The sequence below is a fragment of the Paroedura picta genome, chromosome 8, assembly GCF_049243985.1.
Source record: "Paroedura picta isolate Pp20150507F chromosome 8, Ppicta_v3.0, whole genome shotgun sequence".
Lineage (NCBI taxonomy): Eukaryota > Metazoa > Chordata > Lepidosauria > Squamata > Gekkonidae > Paroedura > Paroedura picta.
In genome coordinates this window covers 7,815,637-7,831,359 of record NC_135376.1, presented here as the reverse complement: position 1 = coordinate 7,831,359, position 15,723 = coordinate 7,815,637, and the positions used below count along the sequence as shown (strand labels likewise).

The following is a 15,723-nucleotide window of genomic DNA, read 5'->3' as shown; positions in this document are numbered from 1 at the left end:
TCCAGGTGGGGCCTGGGGACCCCCTGGAATTGCAGCTCATTTCAGGCTACAGAGATCTGTTTCCCTGGAGGAAATGGAGGGGTGGTGGGGAGACGGTGGCTCTGCAGATGTCCCTGGACTACAGTTGCCATGAGCCCCTGCCGGCATGCACACTGCAGATCTTGTGTATTCCAACAGTGACAATTACCGAGGCTTGTGATAATTGTAGTCCATGGATATCTGGAGAGGCTCATGTTAATTGTAGTCCATGGATATCTGGAGAGGCTCATGGTAATTGTAGTCCATGGATATCTGGAGAGGCTCATGGTAATTGTAGTCCATGGGTATCTGGAGAGGCTCATGGTAATTGTAGTCCATGTGTATCTGGAGAGGCTCATAGTAATTGTAGTCCATGGATATCTGGAGACGCTCATGGTAATTGTAGTCCATGGATATCTGGAGACGCTCATGGTAATTGTAGTCCATGGATATCTGGAGAGGCTCATGTTAATTGTAGTCCATGGATATCTGGAGAGCTCCTGTTGGGCCTCTCTTGCTTTGGAGGGTGGGCTGGGCTCCCTGGTATTGAACCCCACTGAGGTTCCTGCCCTCCCCAGACGCCGTCCCCAAATCTCCAGGAAGAGATCTGACAACCCTACCCTCCCATCCCGCACTGGTGGTCAGGGTGGACATACCAGCCCTATTCCCTTCCCTACTCCAAATCTCTTCCTGAAGTGTATTAGTTTGGCCATGGGGTATATAAATCATAGGAATAGTCCTTGTGGCCTAGATGCAGGACCTATGATCAGTCCCATGAGATTCAGGACCACTGGGTAGAAGTCACATACAGATATTAACACGTCCAGTACAAAAGAGGCCCAGTCCACCCTTGGGGGTGCAGTTCACTCTGTGGGGTGCTATTCACCTGTTGCAGCTATTCAAGAGGGCGACAATCTTTAGCCATGACAAAATTGTTAGAATATGCAAGGTCTGTAATGTGCATGATTCAAAGGCATAAGAAGAATATCCTGTAGGGGGCATCAGAGGACATGTGGATTTAGCATAGTTAGATTAGGAACTTCCTGATTTTTTTTTTTCAAATCATCTACAATGCCCTGACTGGCTCAGAAGACTTCCCGTTCCTTTGAGCACAGCTCCTCCCTACTTGTCTCAAGAACAGACAGAATGAAGAGAACAGAACAGTTAGACAGTTAGGCCTCTCCCTCTCTTCTGTCAACACAAAGTTTGCTTCTCTTCTTAATAAAACTTAATAAGGAGGTGATGAGCTCCCGCTCATAATTGATCTTTAAGCAGTGGCTGGAGAGATATTTTCACGGATGCTTTCGCCCTGGGGTGGCCAAACCGCGGTTCTCCAGATGCCCATAGACTACAATACCCATGAGCCCCTACGAGCATGGCCATTTGGCAAGGGCTCATGGTAGCTGGAGTCTACTGATGTCAGGAGAAACACAGTTTGGCCATCCCTGATCCCTCATTGCGTAGAGCAGGGGTAGTCAAACTGCAGCTTTCCAGATGTCCATGGACTACAATTCCCAGGAGCCCCCTGCCAGCGAACGCTGGCAGGGGGCTCCTGGGAATTGTAGTCCATGGACATCTGGAGGGCTGCAGTTTGACTACCCCTGGCGTAGAGGTTTGACTAGACAGCCTGCATGGCCCCTTCCCACTCTATTATTCTGCCCAGCAGCTAACCAGACCTGCAAAAGAAAGTGATGCCCCACAAGCATTTTTGCCGAGCAGCTGAACATAAGCCATTGCTTGTCTAGTGACAGGAGCACAGATCAGCTGGATGATGACTCAGCATTCAAGTCTCTGATGAGTCACTGACCCGGGATGACCAATTCATTTGAGATCATTGTTTACTCTTTGTTACCAGCTTTTAAGTGGCTGACCAGGGTCTCGGCTAAGGGGCTGAGAGGAAACTGCAGAGGTACAGAACGAGACATGTAACATCCTGCTCTTTGCAAATGCGGCAAGATTAAGTCAATAATCAAGCCCACGTTCATTATGCAAAGTACAGCCGCATATCACAAAAGCTGGGAGGGCACATAGGCCACGAGCCTGGCTGTGAACTCGGCCTGAAATCTCATGGCTGGAGGCACACACTGCCAACAGGAAATCACATTTTAAGGACCGGTTCAAGTGGGCAGTTGTGTTGATCTGAAGCAGAGGAACAAAGTTTAAATCCGGTGGCACCTTGAAGGCCATCAAAGTTTTATTCTGGGTAGAAGCCTTTGTGTGCATGTGTATTTCCGCAGGTAACCAGGGCTGATTCTGCACTTACTTTGTTTATTCTGCTGTGGATCCTGCTGAATTCAGATTGATTTGAACTTGGCTCTTCCTATATCGCCCCCCCAGCCCAATGAAACAGGATTTGTTTATTTATTTGTTTGTTTGTTTGTTTGCTTGCTTATTTATAGTTGGATTCTTTCTTTCTTAGGCTCCATTGAGGTCCCTCCCCACTCCTGACTAGGAGAGGGCTGTGACAACCAACCGGGCAGAGTGGATAAAGTGCCGCCAATGAACCAGCATGGAGCATATCAGCCCCATCTGATCTTCTACTAGCAGTAGCACTGTTCTCAACCATAGACCTGGTGGAAGAGCTCCGTTTTGCAGGCCCTATGGAAAGCCGAAAGCTCTCCCAGGGCCCACAGCTCCTGTGGGAGCTCATTCCACCAGGTAGGGGCCAGGACCGAAAAGGCCCGGGCCTTGGTCGAGACCAGGCGTACCTCTCTGGGGCTGGGAATAACCAACAAGAATGACCCTCAGAGCGCATTTGAAGCTCATGGCTCGTTGGAACCCGCCATGCGCATTTGAAGCTCATGGCTTTTCTTTGCTCCCCTGGGAGCGGGGAGCGTAATCCCCATTCTGAAAAGAGCCTGTGTAAAGCAGGGCTTTCCGATGAAATAGCCTTTCCAAATTTATCACACTGGCTGCCATAAAAGGTCCTTTCCCCTCCCTGACCTCTAATAAGCATGTGCCGAGTCAGCTAGAATGTGATTCACGGCGGCCGCGGATGCCATGCGGGGATGGGGAATAATTTACACCGCACCAAAGGAGAATTTACGATGCCAGCGACTGGGGGGAGGGGGGGGGAGAGAAAAAGCCTTTGCAAGATGAATTCCCTGCTGATGTTGCATAAAATCTATATGTCACTTTCCACGCTGTATTCTGGACGAGGTGATATTGTTCCTGGAAACCATGTCCTTCAGATAAAGAGAACGCACCGCCATTGTGCCGAAAAGCCAGGACTGCGAGGAAATTGCAAGCGTTAGAGTAGTCCCCAAAACCTCTTTACCACACAATGGAGATCCCTGTGCCAGGGTGGGAGCTGTGCATTTAAATATCTACCCAACCAATCAATGGTCCATCAGAAAAATTCCTGGCCAAAGGTCCACCTCTGGTACCACCCAGTTGTTAAAAACAACTGACAGGTATGAGAACAGAGGTTGGTGGATGCCAACATCTACCTGGAGAGGCCTGGTTTATTCACATGATGTAACAGGACCTTTTCGGTCCTGGCCCCGACCTGGTGGAATGAGCTCCCAGGTGAGCTGCGGGCCCTGCAGGACCTTTCAGCCTTCTGCAGGGCCTGTAAAATGGAGCTCTTCCACCAGGTCTACGGTTGAGGCCGGGGCAGTGGGGAAAATTGATGGGGTCTCCCCTGGTGTCAAGCTGCAACACTGGTTATCTCAGCTTTCCGTCCTCTTCCCTCTAGAGATAAGGGTGGGGTGGGGATAGGAGGGAGGGGGTGTTTCCGCCATGTTGTTGGTTTATTGTACCTTATATTTTTGTGTCCATTTTAATGGTGTTTTAATGAGTCCTTCAATTGGACCTCTGAAACCTGCCACGAGCCGGCTTGGGAGTGGCGGGTAACAAATTAAATAACAACAACAACAGAGCAGGAAATCACTGGAAAAGACGGAGGGAAAAGAGAGGGAGGATGAGGAGAAGGAGAAGGAGGAGGAGAAGAGTTGGTTCTTATATGCCACTTTACCTGACGAAGTCTCAAAGTGGCTTACAATCACCTTCTCTTTCCTCTCCCCACAACAGACACCCTGTGAGGTGGGTGATGCCGAAAGAGCCCTGAGATTCCTGCTCGGTCAGAGCAGTTTTCTCAGTGCTGTGGCGAGCCCAAGGTCACCCAGCTGACTGCATGTGGGGGAGCAGGGAATGAAACCCGGGTCACCAGATTAGAAGTCCGCGCTCCTAACCACTACCCCAGGCTGGCTGCTGGGCAAGAGAGGGAATGGCGCCAGGTGTGGTACCCAGTGGAGGTGGGGAAATCCACACACACCTTCCACATTTCTCCAAACCTGTTTTGGGTAGACATTTCAGGAAAGACTGTACAGAAACATGTTTTGAAAATGTCACGGCAGAATTGGGGGAAATGGCGAGGGAGAACAGTAAAAGCACACAATGTCATATAAAAGCCAAAATCAAAATGGGGGGTGGGGGTGGGGGGAGAACAGGGGGGGAATAGCTCTGCCTAGAAGTAAGCTTTATCCACTCTGCCCGGCCGTTATCCAGCGTCTTAGGTGGAAGAAGGTCTTTAATAAACCTCCCACCACTGGGAATGCCTTTAGCTTCACTATGTGCTGGGCACTATTCTCAAAATGGGGCCTGGGTTTCTCCTGATTTGTTATACTACAGTGATTTGTTTCCCTGGGGCAAGGGCAGGTTTGCAGGATGGACTCTATAGCAACAAATCTTCAAAGCTATACTACACCTTAGAGCAGGGATAGTCAAACTGCGGCCCTCCGGATGTCCATGGACTACAATTGCCATGAGCCCCTGCCAGCTGGCAGGGGCTCATGGGAATTGTAGTCCATGGACATCCGGAGGGCCGCAGTTTGACTACCCCTGCCTTCGAGACTACGAGAAACAGAACTCCGAGAATGACATCACTTCCCACGCAAAACCTCATTTTCTTCAGCGACCATCGTGGAATCTCCAGGAGTTCCTTATGCTAGAGTTGGCAACCCTGGCAACCCCCAGCTTTCCTCCCTCGGTTTTACCCTGCCATTAACACCGAAGAACTCCGTGACCTTGAAACAACCTCCCGGCTGCATCAAAATAACGAACGCGTTTCCCATCCAGCCTGGCCTGCCATAAAGATGCATTAATGTTTGATAAACACTTGGAGCCCGTCATCCTAAGAGGCCAAAGACTAATGTGTTATTTCAAAGGGTCCGGAGTAATTCCTGGAGTGCTTCTTTCAGCTATTATGCTTCAAAGGCAGAGCTGTGATTCTTTCCCATTCAAAACAAAAGCAATTCCGAAAGTGCCGTGGTTGATAGGGGCGGCTTCGAATCTGGCAAGCCGGGTTTGAGTCCCCGTTCCTCCACACGCAGCCAGATGAGTGACCTTGGGCTCATCACAGCCTTGCAGAATTGAAACCGGCCCGCCAGATTAGAAGTCTGCAGTCCTAACCACTAACCACTAACCCAACTGCTGTGTTGAGGCAATGATCTGGAAACTGCTCTTTGGAGGATCTGGAAACAAAAATTCTCATACTTGGGTCATATAATGTGTGCAAATGGGGGATAAGGACTGAAGGAAGCAGAACATGAGGTAGACAAAGAAGAAGATGGATGGAGAGAATCAAAGATGTAGAAGAAGAAGAAGAGTTGGTTCTTATATGCCACTTTTCCCTACCCGAAGGAGGCTCAAAGCGGCTTACAGTCGCCTTCCCATTCCTCTCCCCACAACAGACACCCTGTGGGGTGGGTGAGGCTGAGAGAGCCCTGATATCCCTGCCCGGTCAGAACAGTTTTATCAGTGCCGTGGCGAGCCCAAGGTCACCCAGCTGGCTGCATGTGGGGGAGCGCAGAATCGAATCTGGCATGCCAGATTAGAAATCCGCACTCCTAACCACTACACCGAAGTGGATCAACCTTACAAAAACCTAAAGAAATGACAGTGGACAGTGTTGTATGGTGGGCCTTTGTCCATAACTTGACAGAACCTAACAACAGCAATCTATTTTTGGCTTTAACAGAAAATGTGTGTGTGTGTGTGTGTGTGTGTGTGTGTGTATGAAATAAATCTCAGAAATCTAAATGCAAGAATCAGGATATTTTCGCTGAAATTGGACCGCATGCCTTCTCCCTTCTCCCGTGCCCGATGTGCATATGTGGAAACCAGAAAGGCAATTTTCAGTGTGCTTGCACTGGGCTTCTCAATCGATTGACAGACCCTGCCAGGGAGTCTGATTTATAACTGCATCTCCATCTTCCTGCTCTGGACCATGCGCATGTGATTTTGCCCAGGGGCTGCAGGGTTTAATCAGGTTAATGCATAGCTTACCTGAGGCGTTGGCTGATTAATGTTGGAGAAAGAGACGGATTTTAATTGGGGGTGGGGCGTTCGTGTCAATCAGGATGGCTGCGAGTCAGCATCCTTCAAAAGGCAGCCTGAACGGTGGATGCTCCACTAGCCATGAGTGATGGCTTTAATTCTGAAATTAATGTGTTGCTGGTAACGTAGGTACCATGCTGGGAAAGGCCCCGGAAACAGTAAATCCCTCCCTGCTGGTTACCAGGATGGCCCTGCTAACCATCCTCAAATACACCCAATAAGCTTCCACAAAACACATAGGCTCAGTGGCTAGGGTTGCCAGCTCCAGTTGGGTAATTCCTGGAGATTTGGGAAGGGGTGTGTGGAGACTGGGAACGGCAGGGTCTGAGAAGGGGGATGACCCTTGGTGGAGTATAATTCCTTACAAGCCACCCTCCGAAGTAGCCATTTTCTCCAGGGGAACTGACCTCGGTGATCAGTTGTAATTCTGGAAGGTATCCAGGTGCCACCTGGAGGTTGGCAACACTATCTGAGAGACCGCCTCTCTATCTATATGCTTTGTTCGATGAATGCCCACCAGATGGTGGTCTGTGGCCCCAAAGAGGTATGCTTGGCCTCAAGCAATGCCAGGATGTTTCCCATTCTTACCCCTACCTGGTGGAATGAGCTTCCGGAAAACATCTCCGGAACACTGGCACACCTTCCCAGGGCTTGTAAAATGGAGCTCTTCTGCCAGGCTTCTGGTTGAGGACAAAGCTAAGCAAGATCTACCTATTTCATGACACCACCCAGGCACCCAAGAGCTACCAACTGTGAGTAGAAGAAGCTACAAATCACTGCCAGGCTCTTGAGTGCTTTGCAGGAAGAGATGCCACGGCTGTTTTTAACCAGTTTGTGCCAATGGCTTTTTAGCGATTCATCTTAAAGCTTAAATTTTATTTCTTTTAACTTCCTTATTTAAGCTGGTAGGTTGGTAGGTTGGTAGGTTGGTAGGTTGGTAGGTTGGTAGGAAGGAAGGAAGGAAGGAAGGAAGGAAGGAAGGAAGGAAGGAAGGAAGGAAGGAAGGAAGGAAGGAAGGAGGGAGGGAGGGAGGGGGTAGGAAGGAAGGAAGGAAGGAAGGAAGGAAGGAAGGAAGGAAGGAAGGAAGGAAGGATCCATAGATACATGCAGGCATGAACCAGCAGAAAAGTTAATAAGGAGAGGCTTCCTTGAAGATGACAGGTTTGAAAAGCACTTGTTCATTAAGCGATTAATTAGTTTCAAAGCAAAGGATGAACGGATGAAGATTCCTTAATCAATTGGCACTCTTGGGATTTTGGGTTTTTTTTTTTTATGTTATCATACAAGCCACAGCACACAAAATCTTCCAGCTCTTAGGCTCCTTTCATGCGCTTGAATGCTGTACAAAGAGATGCAAAATGCTGTTCAAGTGTGCCAGTATATAAGTCGCCCTTTGTAAGCCATATGGAGCAAACACCTTAAAACGTCAGCGCATAGTGCACAGCCGTGACCAACCTAGCATGCTTCAGAAGCATGCGCGGTTCCTTTGTCTCTGCAACATGCAGTCCCTTAAAGAACCTGCAGCCTATTTAAAAGTCTTCCCTGGTGATATGAAGGCCTCACAACCTAATTTATCAGAACTGGGCTAGGTTTTAACAGCAGGGGATGCATTTAATAGACCTGCCTAACAGCAACACTAGACTTCGACTCCCATTTCCTGCAGTCGGAAGGCAACAGGGAAGTAATTTCTCAAACACCTCTAGAAGAAGAAGAGCTGGTTCTTATATGCCACTTTTCTCTACCCAAAAGAGTCTCAGAGTGGCTTACATTCACCTTCCCTTCCTCTCCCCACAACAGACACCCTGTGAGGGAGGTGGGGCTGAGAAAGCCCTGAGATTACTGAAGAAGAAGAAGAGTTGGTTCTTATATGCCGCTTTTCTCTACCAGAAGGAGTCTCAAAGCGGCTTACAGTCGCCTTCCCTTTCCTCTCCCCACAACAGACACCCTGTGAGGGAGGTGAGGCTGAGAGAGCCCTGATATTTCTGAAGAAGAAGAGTTGGTTCTTATATGCCGCTTTTCTCTACCAGAAGGAGTCTCAAATCTGCCTTCATTCGTCTTCCCTTCCTCTCCCCACAACAGACACCCTGTGAGGGAGGTGAGGCTGAGAGAGCCCTGATATTTCTGAAGAAGAAGAGTTGGTTCTTATATGCTGCTTTTCTCTACCCAAAGGAGTCACAAAGTGGCTTACAATCACCTTCCCTTTCCTCTCCCCACAACAGACACCCTGTGAGGGAGGTGAGGCTGAGAGAGACTTGTTACTGCTCTGAGCTGGCTTGCTGGGAGGGTGGGATAGAAACGAAATAAATAAAAATTTTCATTCCTCCATTCACATCTGTAACGTAAATGCACTCATGATGACTCAATGGTTGAGCATCTTGTTTGTATACATCCTAGGTTCAATAGCAGACATCTGATATTAAAAGGATCGGGTAGTAGGGGATAAGAAAGACCTCTGCCAGCTCAAGGTTGATAGACCCATTTTCCGACACAGAAGTCAATTTGATGTGACCCTGTGACAAGAAGTGTGAAGGCCAGTTCATGAATTCATGTGTTTCCAGGACTCGGGCAAACATGCCAACTACCTCCTGAGAGAAGTGTCCCACATAGGGTTGCCAGGTTGGGTTCTTAAATTTTTTTTTATTTATTTAGTATTAGATTTTTATACTGTCCCTTCCCATCAAGGGAAATATCTGGAGATTGGGGGGGGGGGGGGAGGCCAAAGAGGAGAGGAAGCACTTCAGCAAGGTAAAATGTTACTTTGTTATTTTCTTAAGGAAAAAAAAGTGCCATCTTTAAGGTTAAGTTACTTCCCCAAGCATTTTGTGAAGAACGGTCATTGTATTTTAAGCAAATAATCAAGAAACAACATCTGGTGACTAAGTCAAGGAGCTCTTTGCTATTAGAATCATAGAGTTGGAAGGGACCTCATAGGTCATCTAGTCCAACCCCCTGCACTATGCAGGACACTCACAACCCTCTCGCTCATCCACTGTCACCTGCCACCCCCTTGAATCTTCACAGAATCAGCCTCTCTATCCAGCCTCTGTTTAAAAATCTCCAAAGATGGAGAACCCGCCACCTCCCGAGGAAGCCTGTTCCACTGAGAAACCACTCTCACTGTCAGGTACTTCTTCCGGATGTTTAGACGGAATTTCTTTTGAATTAATTTCATCCCATTGGTCCTGGTCCGTCCCTCCAGGACAAGAGAGAACAAATCTGCTCCAGATTACAGATAATAAATCAGTCACTTGAAGATCGGTGACCCTAATGGTATCTGAGGTAAATCTGAGGGTCAGCAGCAACTCCACCTATGACCTATGACAGTGCCTTCCTGTAGTCAAATCAACTTTTGCAGCTCTGGTCAACTCATGGTAAATACACAAACTCACCCTTGAAGTCAGCTGTTAGGTAACCTCAGTGGTGAACACCACTGCATCCATGGTTGGGTCAAACCACTCAGACAGGTATACCCCATGTGTTTACAGACCCATGTCTTCCCTCCAGGCATTGTGGGTTACATCCAAAGGTGTCCTTCAACTCACAATGGGATCTTCCATTCTTGGAAGGAGCCCTTTGCTCACAGAAGAGTCCTTCCATGAAATAGGGTTGCCAACTATGGGGAGGAGAGGGAGCCTGGAGAGGGTGAAGCTTGGTGAGAGAACTCAGTAACTAGACTACCATAGAGGCCACCTGCTAAAGCTGCCACTTCCTCTGGGGGAACGGATGTCTGTCATCTGGAGATATATTGGAATACAGAGAGAGGTTCAGGCACTACTTAAAAGCTAGCTAAGCTGAAGACTATGAGAGACAAATGTATAACAAAAGTGCCAAGTTTATTTTGTCGTAGTAAGAGCTTCAAGTAAAGGTGTCCTTTTTTTACTTGCTTTTAACATTTGAGAGAGTTTGAAGGGAGCATCTGCCTGTTAACAGCTCTGAGACGAGACATAATTGGAATTCTGAGGAAGATTTATAATCTGAAAGCAGTGTTACCGGAAGCTGTCGGATTCTAGATAAGCTTGTAAAAAAGGGAATTCTAGATAGGCAAGTCAAAAAAAAGGGACGCATAGGGGCCCTTATCTGAATTATTTAAGGGGCCCTTATCTGAATTATTTAAGAAAATAAACTAAAAGGGGACACGAAATGGGGAATTAAGTGTAACAAATGAAGAGCATAATCTATCTTTCTTTGTAATAACAATTTATACTATTTGTCCTGTTCTATTTTTATCTTTATGAAAATAAAAATATATATCACACAAAAAAAAAAAGGGGCGCATTTACCGAAGTTCTTACTACAACAAAAATAAACTTGGAACTTTTGTTATAAAATTGCCTCTCATGGTCTTTGTGTTTAGCTAACAGCACCATGTGGCCAATTTATTCTTGGGACTCCCCTGAAGCTGGCAACCCGAGCCCATGGAAGGAAGATCCAGCCAACTGGCATTCACGTTGAGAGCACCGGACTAGCTTCCTAGCACCTTATTCTTTGACACCCCCCTGTGCACATTGGTGTTCATAGACACATATAAAGCATCCAGTCCCATGATGCCATTGGGAAAAAAGCTGGTTCTTATATGCTGTTTTCTCTACCCGAAGGAGTCTCAAAGTGGCTTACAATTGCTTTCCCTTTCCTCTCCCCACAAGAGGCACCCTGTGAGGGAGGTGAGGCTGAGAGAGCCCTGACAGGACTGCTCTGTGAGAACAGTACTATTAAGACTGTGACTAGCCCAAGGTATCCCAGTTGGCTGCATGTGGAAGAGGAACAGGGAATCAAACCCAGTTCGCCATATAAGGTGGGATTAGGTGAGTTGTTTCTCCTTGTTTCAAAATTCTGCTGCCAGATTATTCGCTGGAGGTAGCCACCACGTGGATTTACATCTACCCACCGGCTTCTAGCTGGTTTCTGGGCTGGGCTTCAAAGTGCAGCTTCTCACCTTTAAAGTGCTGCCTTGGTCTGGGGAAACAGATCTTGGAATCGTCGTAGTGCAGGGGTAGTCAAACTGCGGCCCTCCAGATGTCCATGGACTACAATTCCCAGGAGCCCCCTGCCAGCATTCGCTGGCAGGGGGCTCCTGGGCATTGTAGTCCATGGACATCTGGAGGGCCGCAGTTTGACGTAGTGGATCATTCAATAAGAGTGTCATCCAAGTGTGCTGCATAGGGATGCCAGCCTCCAGGTGGGACCTGGGGATCCCCTGGAATTACAACCCATCTCCGGAGAACAGAGATCACTTCCTCTGGAGAAAATGGGTGCCTTGGAGGCTGGACTCTACGGCATTGTGGCCCACTGAGGCTCTGGGATGCCAACCTCCAGGTGACTGCCAAGTACACTCAGGGTCTCTACACAGAGGCAGGCAATGGCAAGCTACCTCCAAATACATCTTGCTGTAAGCTGAGAGAGAACAGAGAAAATGTTTTTCCCGTCCCCCTCGGACTTGAGGCCGTCCAATGAAGTCGTTGGGCAGTAGTAGCAGGATGGACAAAAGATAATACTTCTTAAGAAGAAGAAGAAGAAGAGTTGGTTCTTATATGCCGCTTTTCTCTACCCAAAGGAGTCTCAAAGTGGCTTACAATCACCTTCCCTTTCCTCTACCCACAACAAACACCCTGTGGGGTGGGTGAGGCTGAGAGAGCCCTGATATTACTGCTTGGTCAGAACAGCTCTATCAGTGCCGTGGCGAGCCCAAGGTCACCCAGCTGGCTGCATGTGGGGGAGTGCAGAATCGAACCTGGCATGCCAGATTAGAAGTCTGCACTCCTAACCACTACACCAAACTGGCTCTCCAGTTCTCTCTTAAGACAATGAGTAATCAAAATGTGCAATTTGCTGCTAGAGGATGTAGTGACGGCCACAGGCTTTTAAAAGAGGATTAGTCGGATTCACGGAGAATAGTTCTATCAAAGGCTTGGCTACTAGCCATGGAATGTAAGAGGAACCTCCAATTTCCAAGGCAGTCAACCTCTGAATCCCAGGACCAGAAGGCAATATCAGAAGAAAGCCTCATTCTTTACACCCTGTTGTTGGCCCTTCAGAAGAACTGGCTGGCCGCTGTGCAAGACAGGACTAGATGGACCATTGGTCTGATCCAGCAGGGCTCTGCTTATGTTCTTACTACTGTGGTCTCCCATGAGAGCCTACCCTGAGTTTTAGGATATCTGTTATCTGGGCCTGAACCATTTGAGGGACACTTGATGATCTCATGAGATATGGCCTTTTCTGCTGTAGCACCAATCTTTGGATCTTGCTACCCAGAGAGGTTCATTTGGCCTTCCTATGAAGGCCGTTAGAGGGAAATTAGCCTTCAGAGAAGCCCTATTCTTGAGCGCGTTTTGTAACTTCACAGTGGAATTAATCTTTTATTTTTATCTCGATCTCTCGACGTTCGGACTTCAATGGCCCCTCCCTCCTCTCCTTTCAAATGATATTCTTGCATTGGTGTTTTTTAAAACTGTGGCTCTCCAGAGGTCCATGGACTACAATTCCCATGAGCCCCGTCTGGTGCCGTGCATGATATCTCACACATGAAAAAAAATCACTCCATTTCTATTGCATCATAGCCCGGATCTGGAAGAACACGAGTGCTCTTTGGTGGAAGCGGTCCAAAGCACAGCACCACACGGTGGACCTCCTAAACAGGCCTTTCAGTTTAACATTTCTTTAATGGACTTGCTATTTCCTTTACGAGCACCAGACACACACGGAACTCCTGCCTATCTGCTTGAAACGTTTTTGTTCCCCGAAAGAAATGATCAAGACAGGGTGTCACTAGAAAAATCACCAGTGGACAGAGATCTGATCCTACAGCCAACTCCGCCACCCCTCGCAAAGGTATCTCCTACCTTGTGTTGACTCTTCTACTTGGTAGTAAAAGAGCATCGCCTAACACTGCTATGATTCTCTGAAAATTCAGCCCATTGAGGCACAGTCTCATGTTTATTAAGCCAGTGGTATTAATAGAACGATGCAAATTCTAATCTCTACAGGATGGTCCATGATCGGGAGTCTCATACAGTTAATGGAGGGATGGGAATGATCAACCAGAAATCCGAACTCAGGACGCTCTATTGCCCCTTTATCCCAGATCCGCTGAAAGCTGTGCCACGGGTGGGAAGGGAACACCTGCATTGGCTTCCACATTTCAGTGCGATACGCTTTCGGTTCCATAAAACAACATGCCGGAATGTGCCGAGTTCATCTGCAATAATTATGCATGAAAAGACAACATCGTCCTAATGGAGGAGAAGGACAGACAAAGCAGAGAATCCGAATGCCTTTTAAAAAATGCACCACATCAGCTCGCTTAGCTGCACCGAGCTGAACATTTAATCCAACACAGCATTACAAAAAAAAAAATTTTTTTTTTTTGCAGATGCTCCATATTTGACACCCAGGAGACGTGTCTCCCCCTTCCCTCTTTTGCAATTCACGGATGCGCCAGGATGCCGCTCACCCCCTCCCTCCCCCAGGTGTAACACTGACACACAAAAGCTTGTGGAGAACAGCTCTCGGCACCCTCACCGCCCACGGGGAGCCGATCCCGACATCGGGACCCCCCCTCGAACCCCAAAAGAGGCCTTCCTGACTTACCCACATGGGTGATGACCGTAGCCAGGCGTTGGCTGAGCTCCCGATGTGACATCTCTTCTTCTTTCAGCCAAAACAGCATTTCACACTGGAGCAAGCGTAGAGCACCATAAAAGAGGGAGAGAGCGAGAGAGAAGGCTAAGATATAGCTGGGAGTGGGAGGCAGCTCCGCTACACACACAATGCATGTGCCACTCCCACAGTCCTGGGCTGCTTCCAAACCGCCTGCCTTATGACACCTTCCTTTGCATTGGGCAGTTCTAGCAGTAGCATCTACAGCACGCTATCTGTGCTCCACGCAAGATGCTGCTGCCCAAGAGAAGAAGGAGACAGATCTCTTCCGCCAGGAGACAGATCTCTTCTGCCATTCATCCTGCCTCTTCGGCTCTACCTCATTTCTGTCTTTTTTTTTTTTTTTTTAAATGAGGCAATGGTTCAGTTGAGGCGGTTCTGCAGCCAGCTACCAAATTCCCAGGGAGCCTCTCTGAGATGCTAATGCTTGGAGGGAGGGAAAGCAAACCCCAGATATGTGGCACCGGTATGGAGGGGGGGGGACATCCAACTATTTTAGCCGGAGGGTCTTTTTGAAAGCTCTTCCATCCCTCCCCCTCTTCTCCCCCCCCCCCCCCGCTTTCAGGCAATTAAGCTGCTTTTTCTCCCCAAGCGCTCCACCTTTCCTATTAGGAAAACTATGTAGGTTAGGCTGGCCAAAGACTGCAGAACCCACAAGTATGTCCGTGGAAACACACTGCCTGGGGAGGCGAATTAGAAATCCCTTATTGGCCGAGGAAGAAAAGGAACACGTTTCGACATCCGTTCCTTCCGATGCATAAAATCTACACCCGAAGGCACACACCACTGCGGAGATGCAACTGGATGCATGGAAACGGGATTAGGGCGGGAATGAATGTAAGAAAACCTGAGAGCTTTTTCCACCGAGAGACACTGAATAAACCTTGCTCTCCATCTGCCTCCACCCCTTCGTATGCTGCTTCACAGGGGCTGCTTCGTGTGTTACTGAGATTCATCTATAAAATCAGAGTCCAGTAGCACCTTGAAGACCAACAAAGATTTATTGTTGGTCTTAAAGGTGCTACTGGACTCTGATTTTACTGTGCTACTTCAGACCAACACGGCGACCCATTTGAATCTGAGATTCATCTGTGGCAAGAAATGAAGGGCAGCCCACGGACAAAGCCAGGAATCTCCATCCTTAAGCGAATGACACACCTGGTGTCTCCCCAGCCAGGTTGAAGCTCAGCCCTTGTGGCAAAGCCTTGGGCTCCTAGGGTTGCCAATTCTGGGCTGGGGAATTCCTGGTGCTTGGGGAGGGTGGAGCCTGGGGAGGGAGGGGTTTAAATAGGGGAGGGACCACCTTGGGGCAACATGCCATAGAGTAGAGCTGTCAGACCCTTCGGTTACAAGGCCGGCTCGGACATAAACGTCACTTTGTCAGGCTGAACCATGGGTGCCCTAACATGTAACATCAGGTCCTGGAGACACAAACTTTATAAAGGATGCAGGCAAACGCCATTAAAAATATTATTTTTTTTACTCAAAGCTTAAAACATTCATATAGGAAAAAGAGTTTTTATCCCTTGCTTTTCGCTACCCGAAGGGGCTAACAGTCTCCTTCCCTTCCTTGCACCACAAGGGACACCCTGTGAGGTTGGTGGGGCTGAGGGAGCTCCAAGAGTGAGTTGCAGAAGCCGACTCTCGAGGTGACCGTTGCATAGGTCAACCTGGCCAGGTCCTGTGCCGAGAGGTAGCACGCGATCTGTG

At 48.3% G+C, this 15,723-nt stretch overlaps 1 protein-coding gene across 9 annotated transcripts in view; it reads right to left on the bottom strand.

The window, feature by feature from the left end:
• MCF2L2 (MCF.2 cell line derived transforming sequence-like 2) overlaps positions 1 to 15,723 on the bottom strand; it is a 205,670-nt gene that overhangs the window by 183,103 nt on the left and 6,844 nt on the right. For 5 of the 9 annotated variants that reach the window (XM_077348266.1, XM_077348274.1, XM_077348272.1 and 2 more), the window contains exon 1: positions 13,945 to 14,316. In XM_077348266.1, the coding sequence (XP_077204381.1) occupies positions 13,945 to 14,023 (79 nt within the window). In that variant the 5' untranslated portion in view covers positions 14,024 to 14,316. Of the gene's footprint in view, positions 1 to 13,944; positions 14,317 to 15,723 lie in introns of those variants that run through there. The other 4 variants (XM_077348276.1, XM_077348275.1, XM_077348277.1 and 1 more) reach the window with 2 other exon arrangements.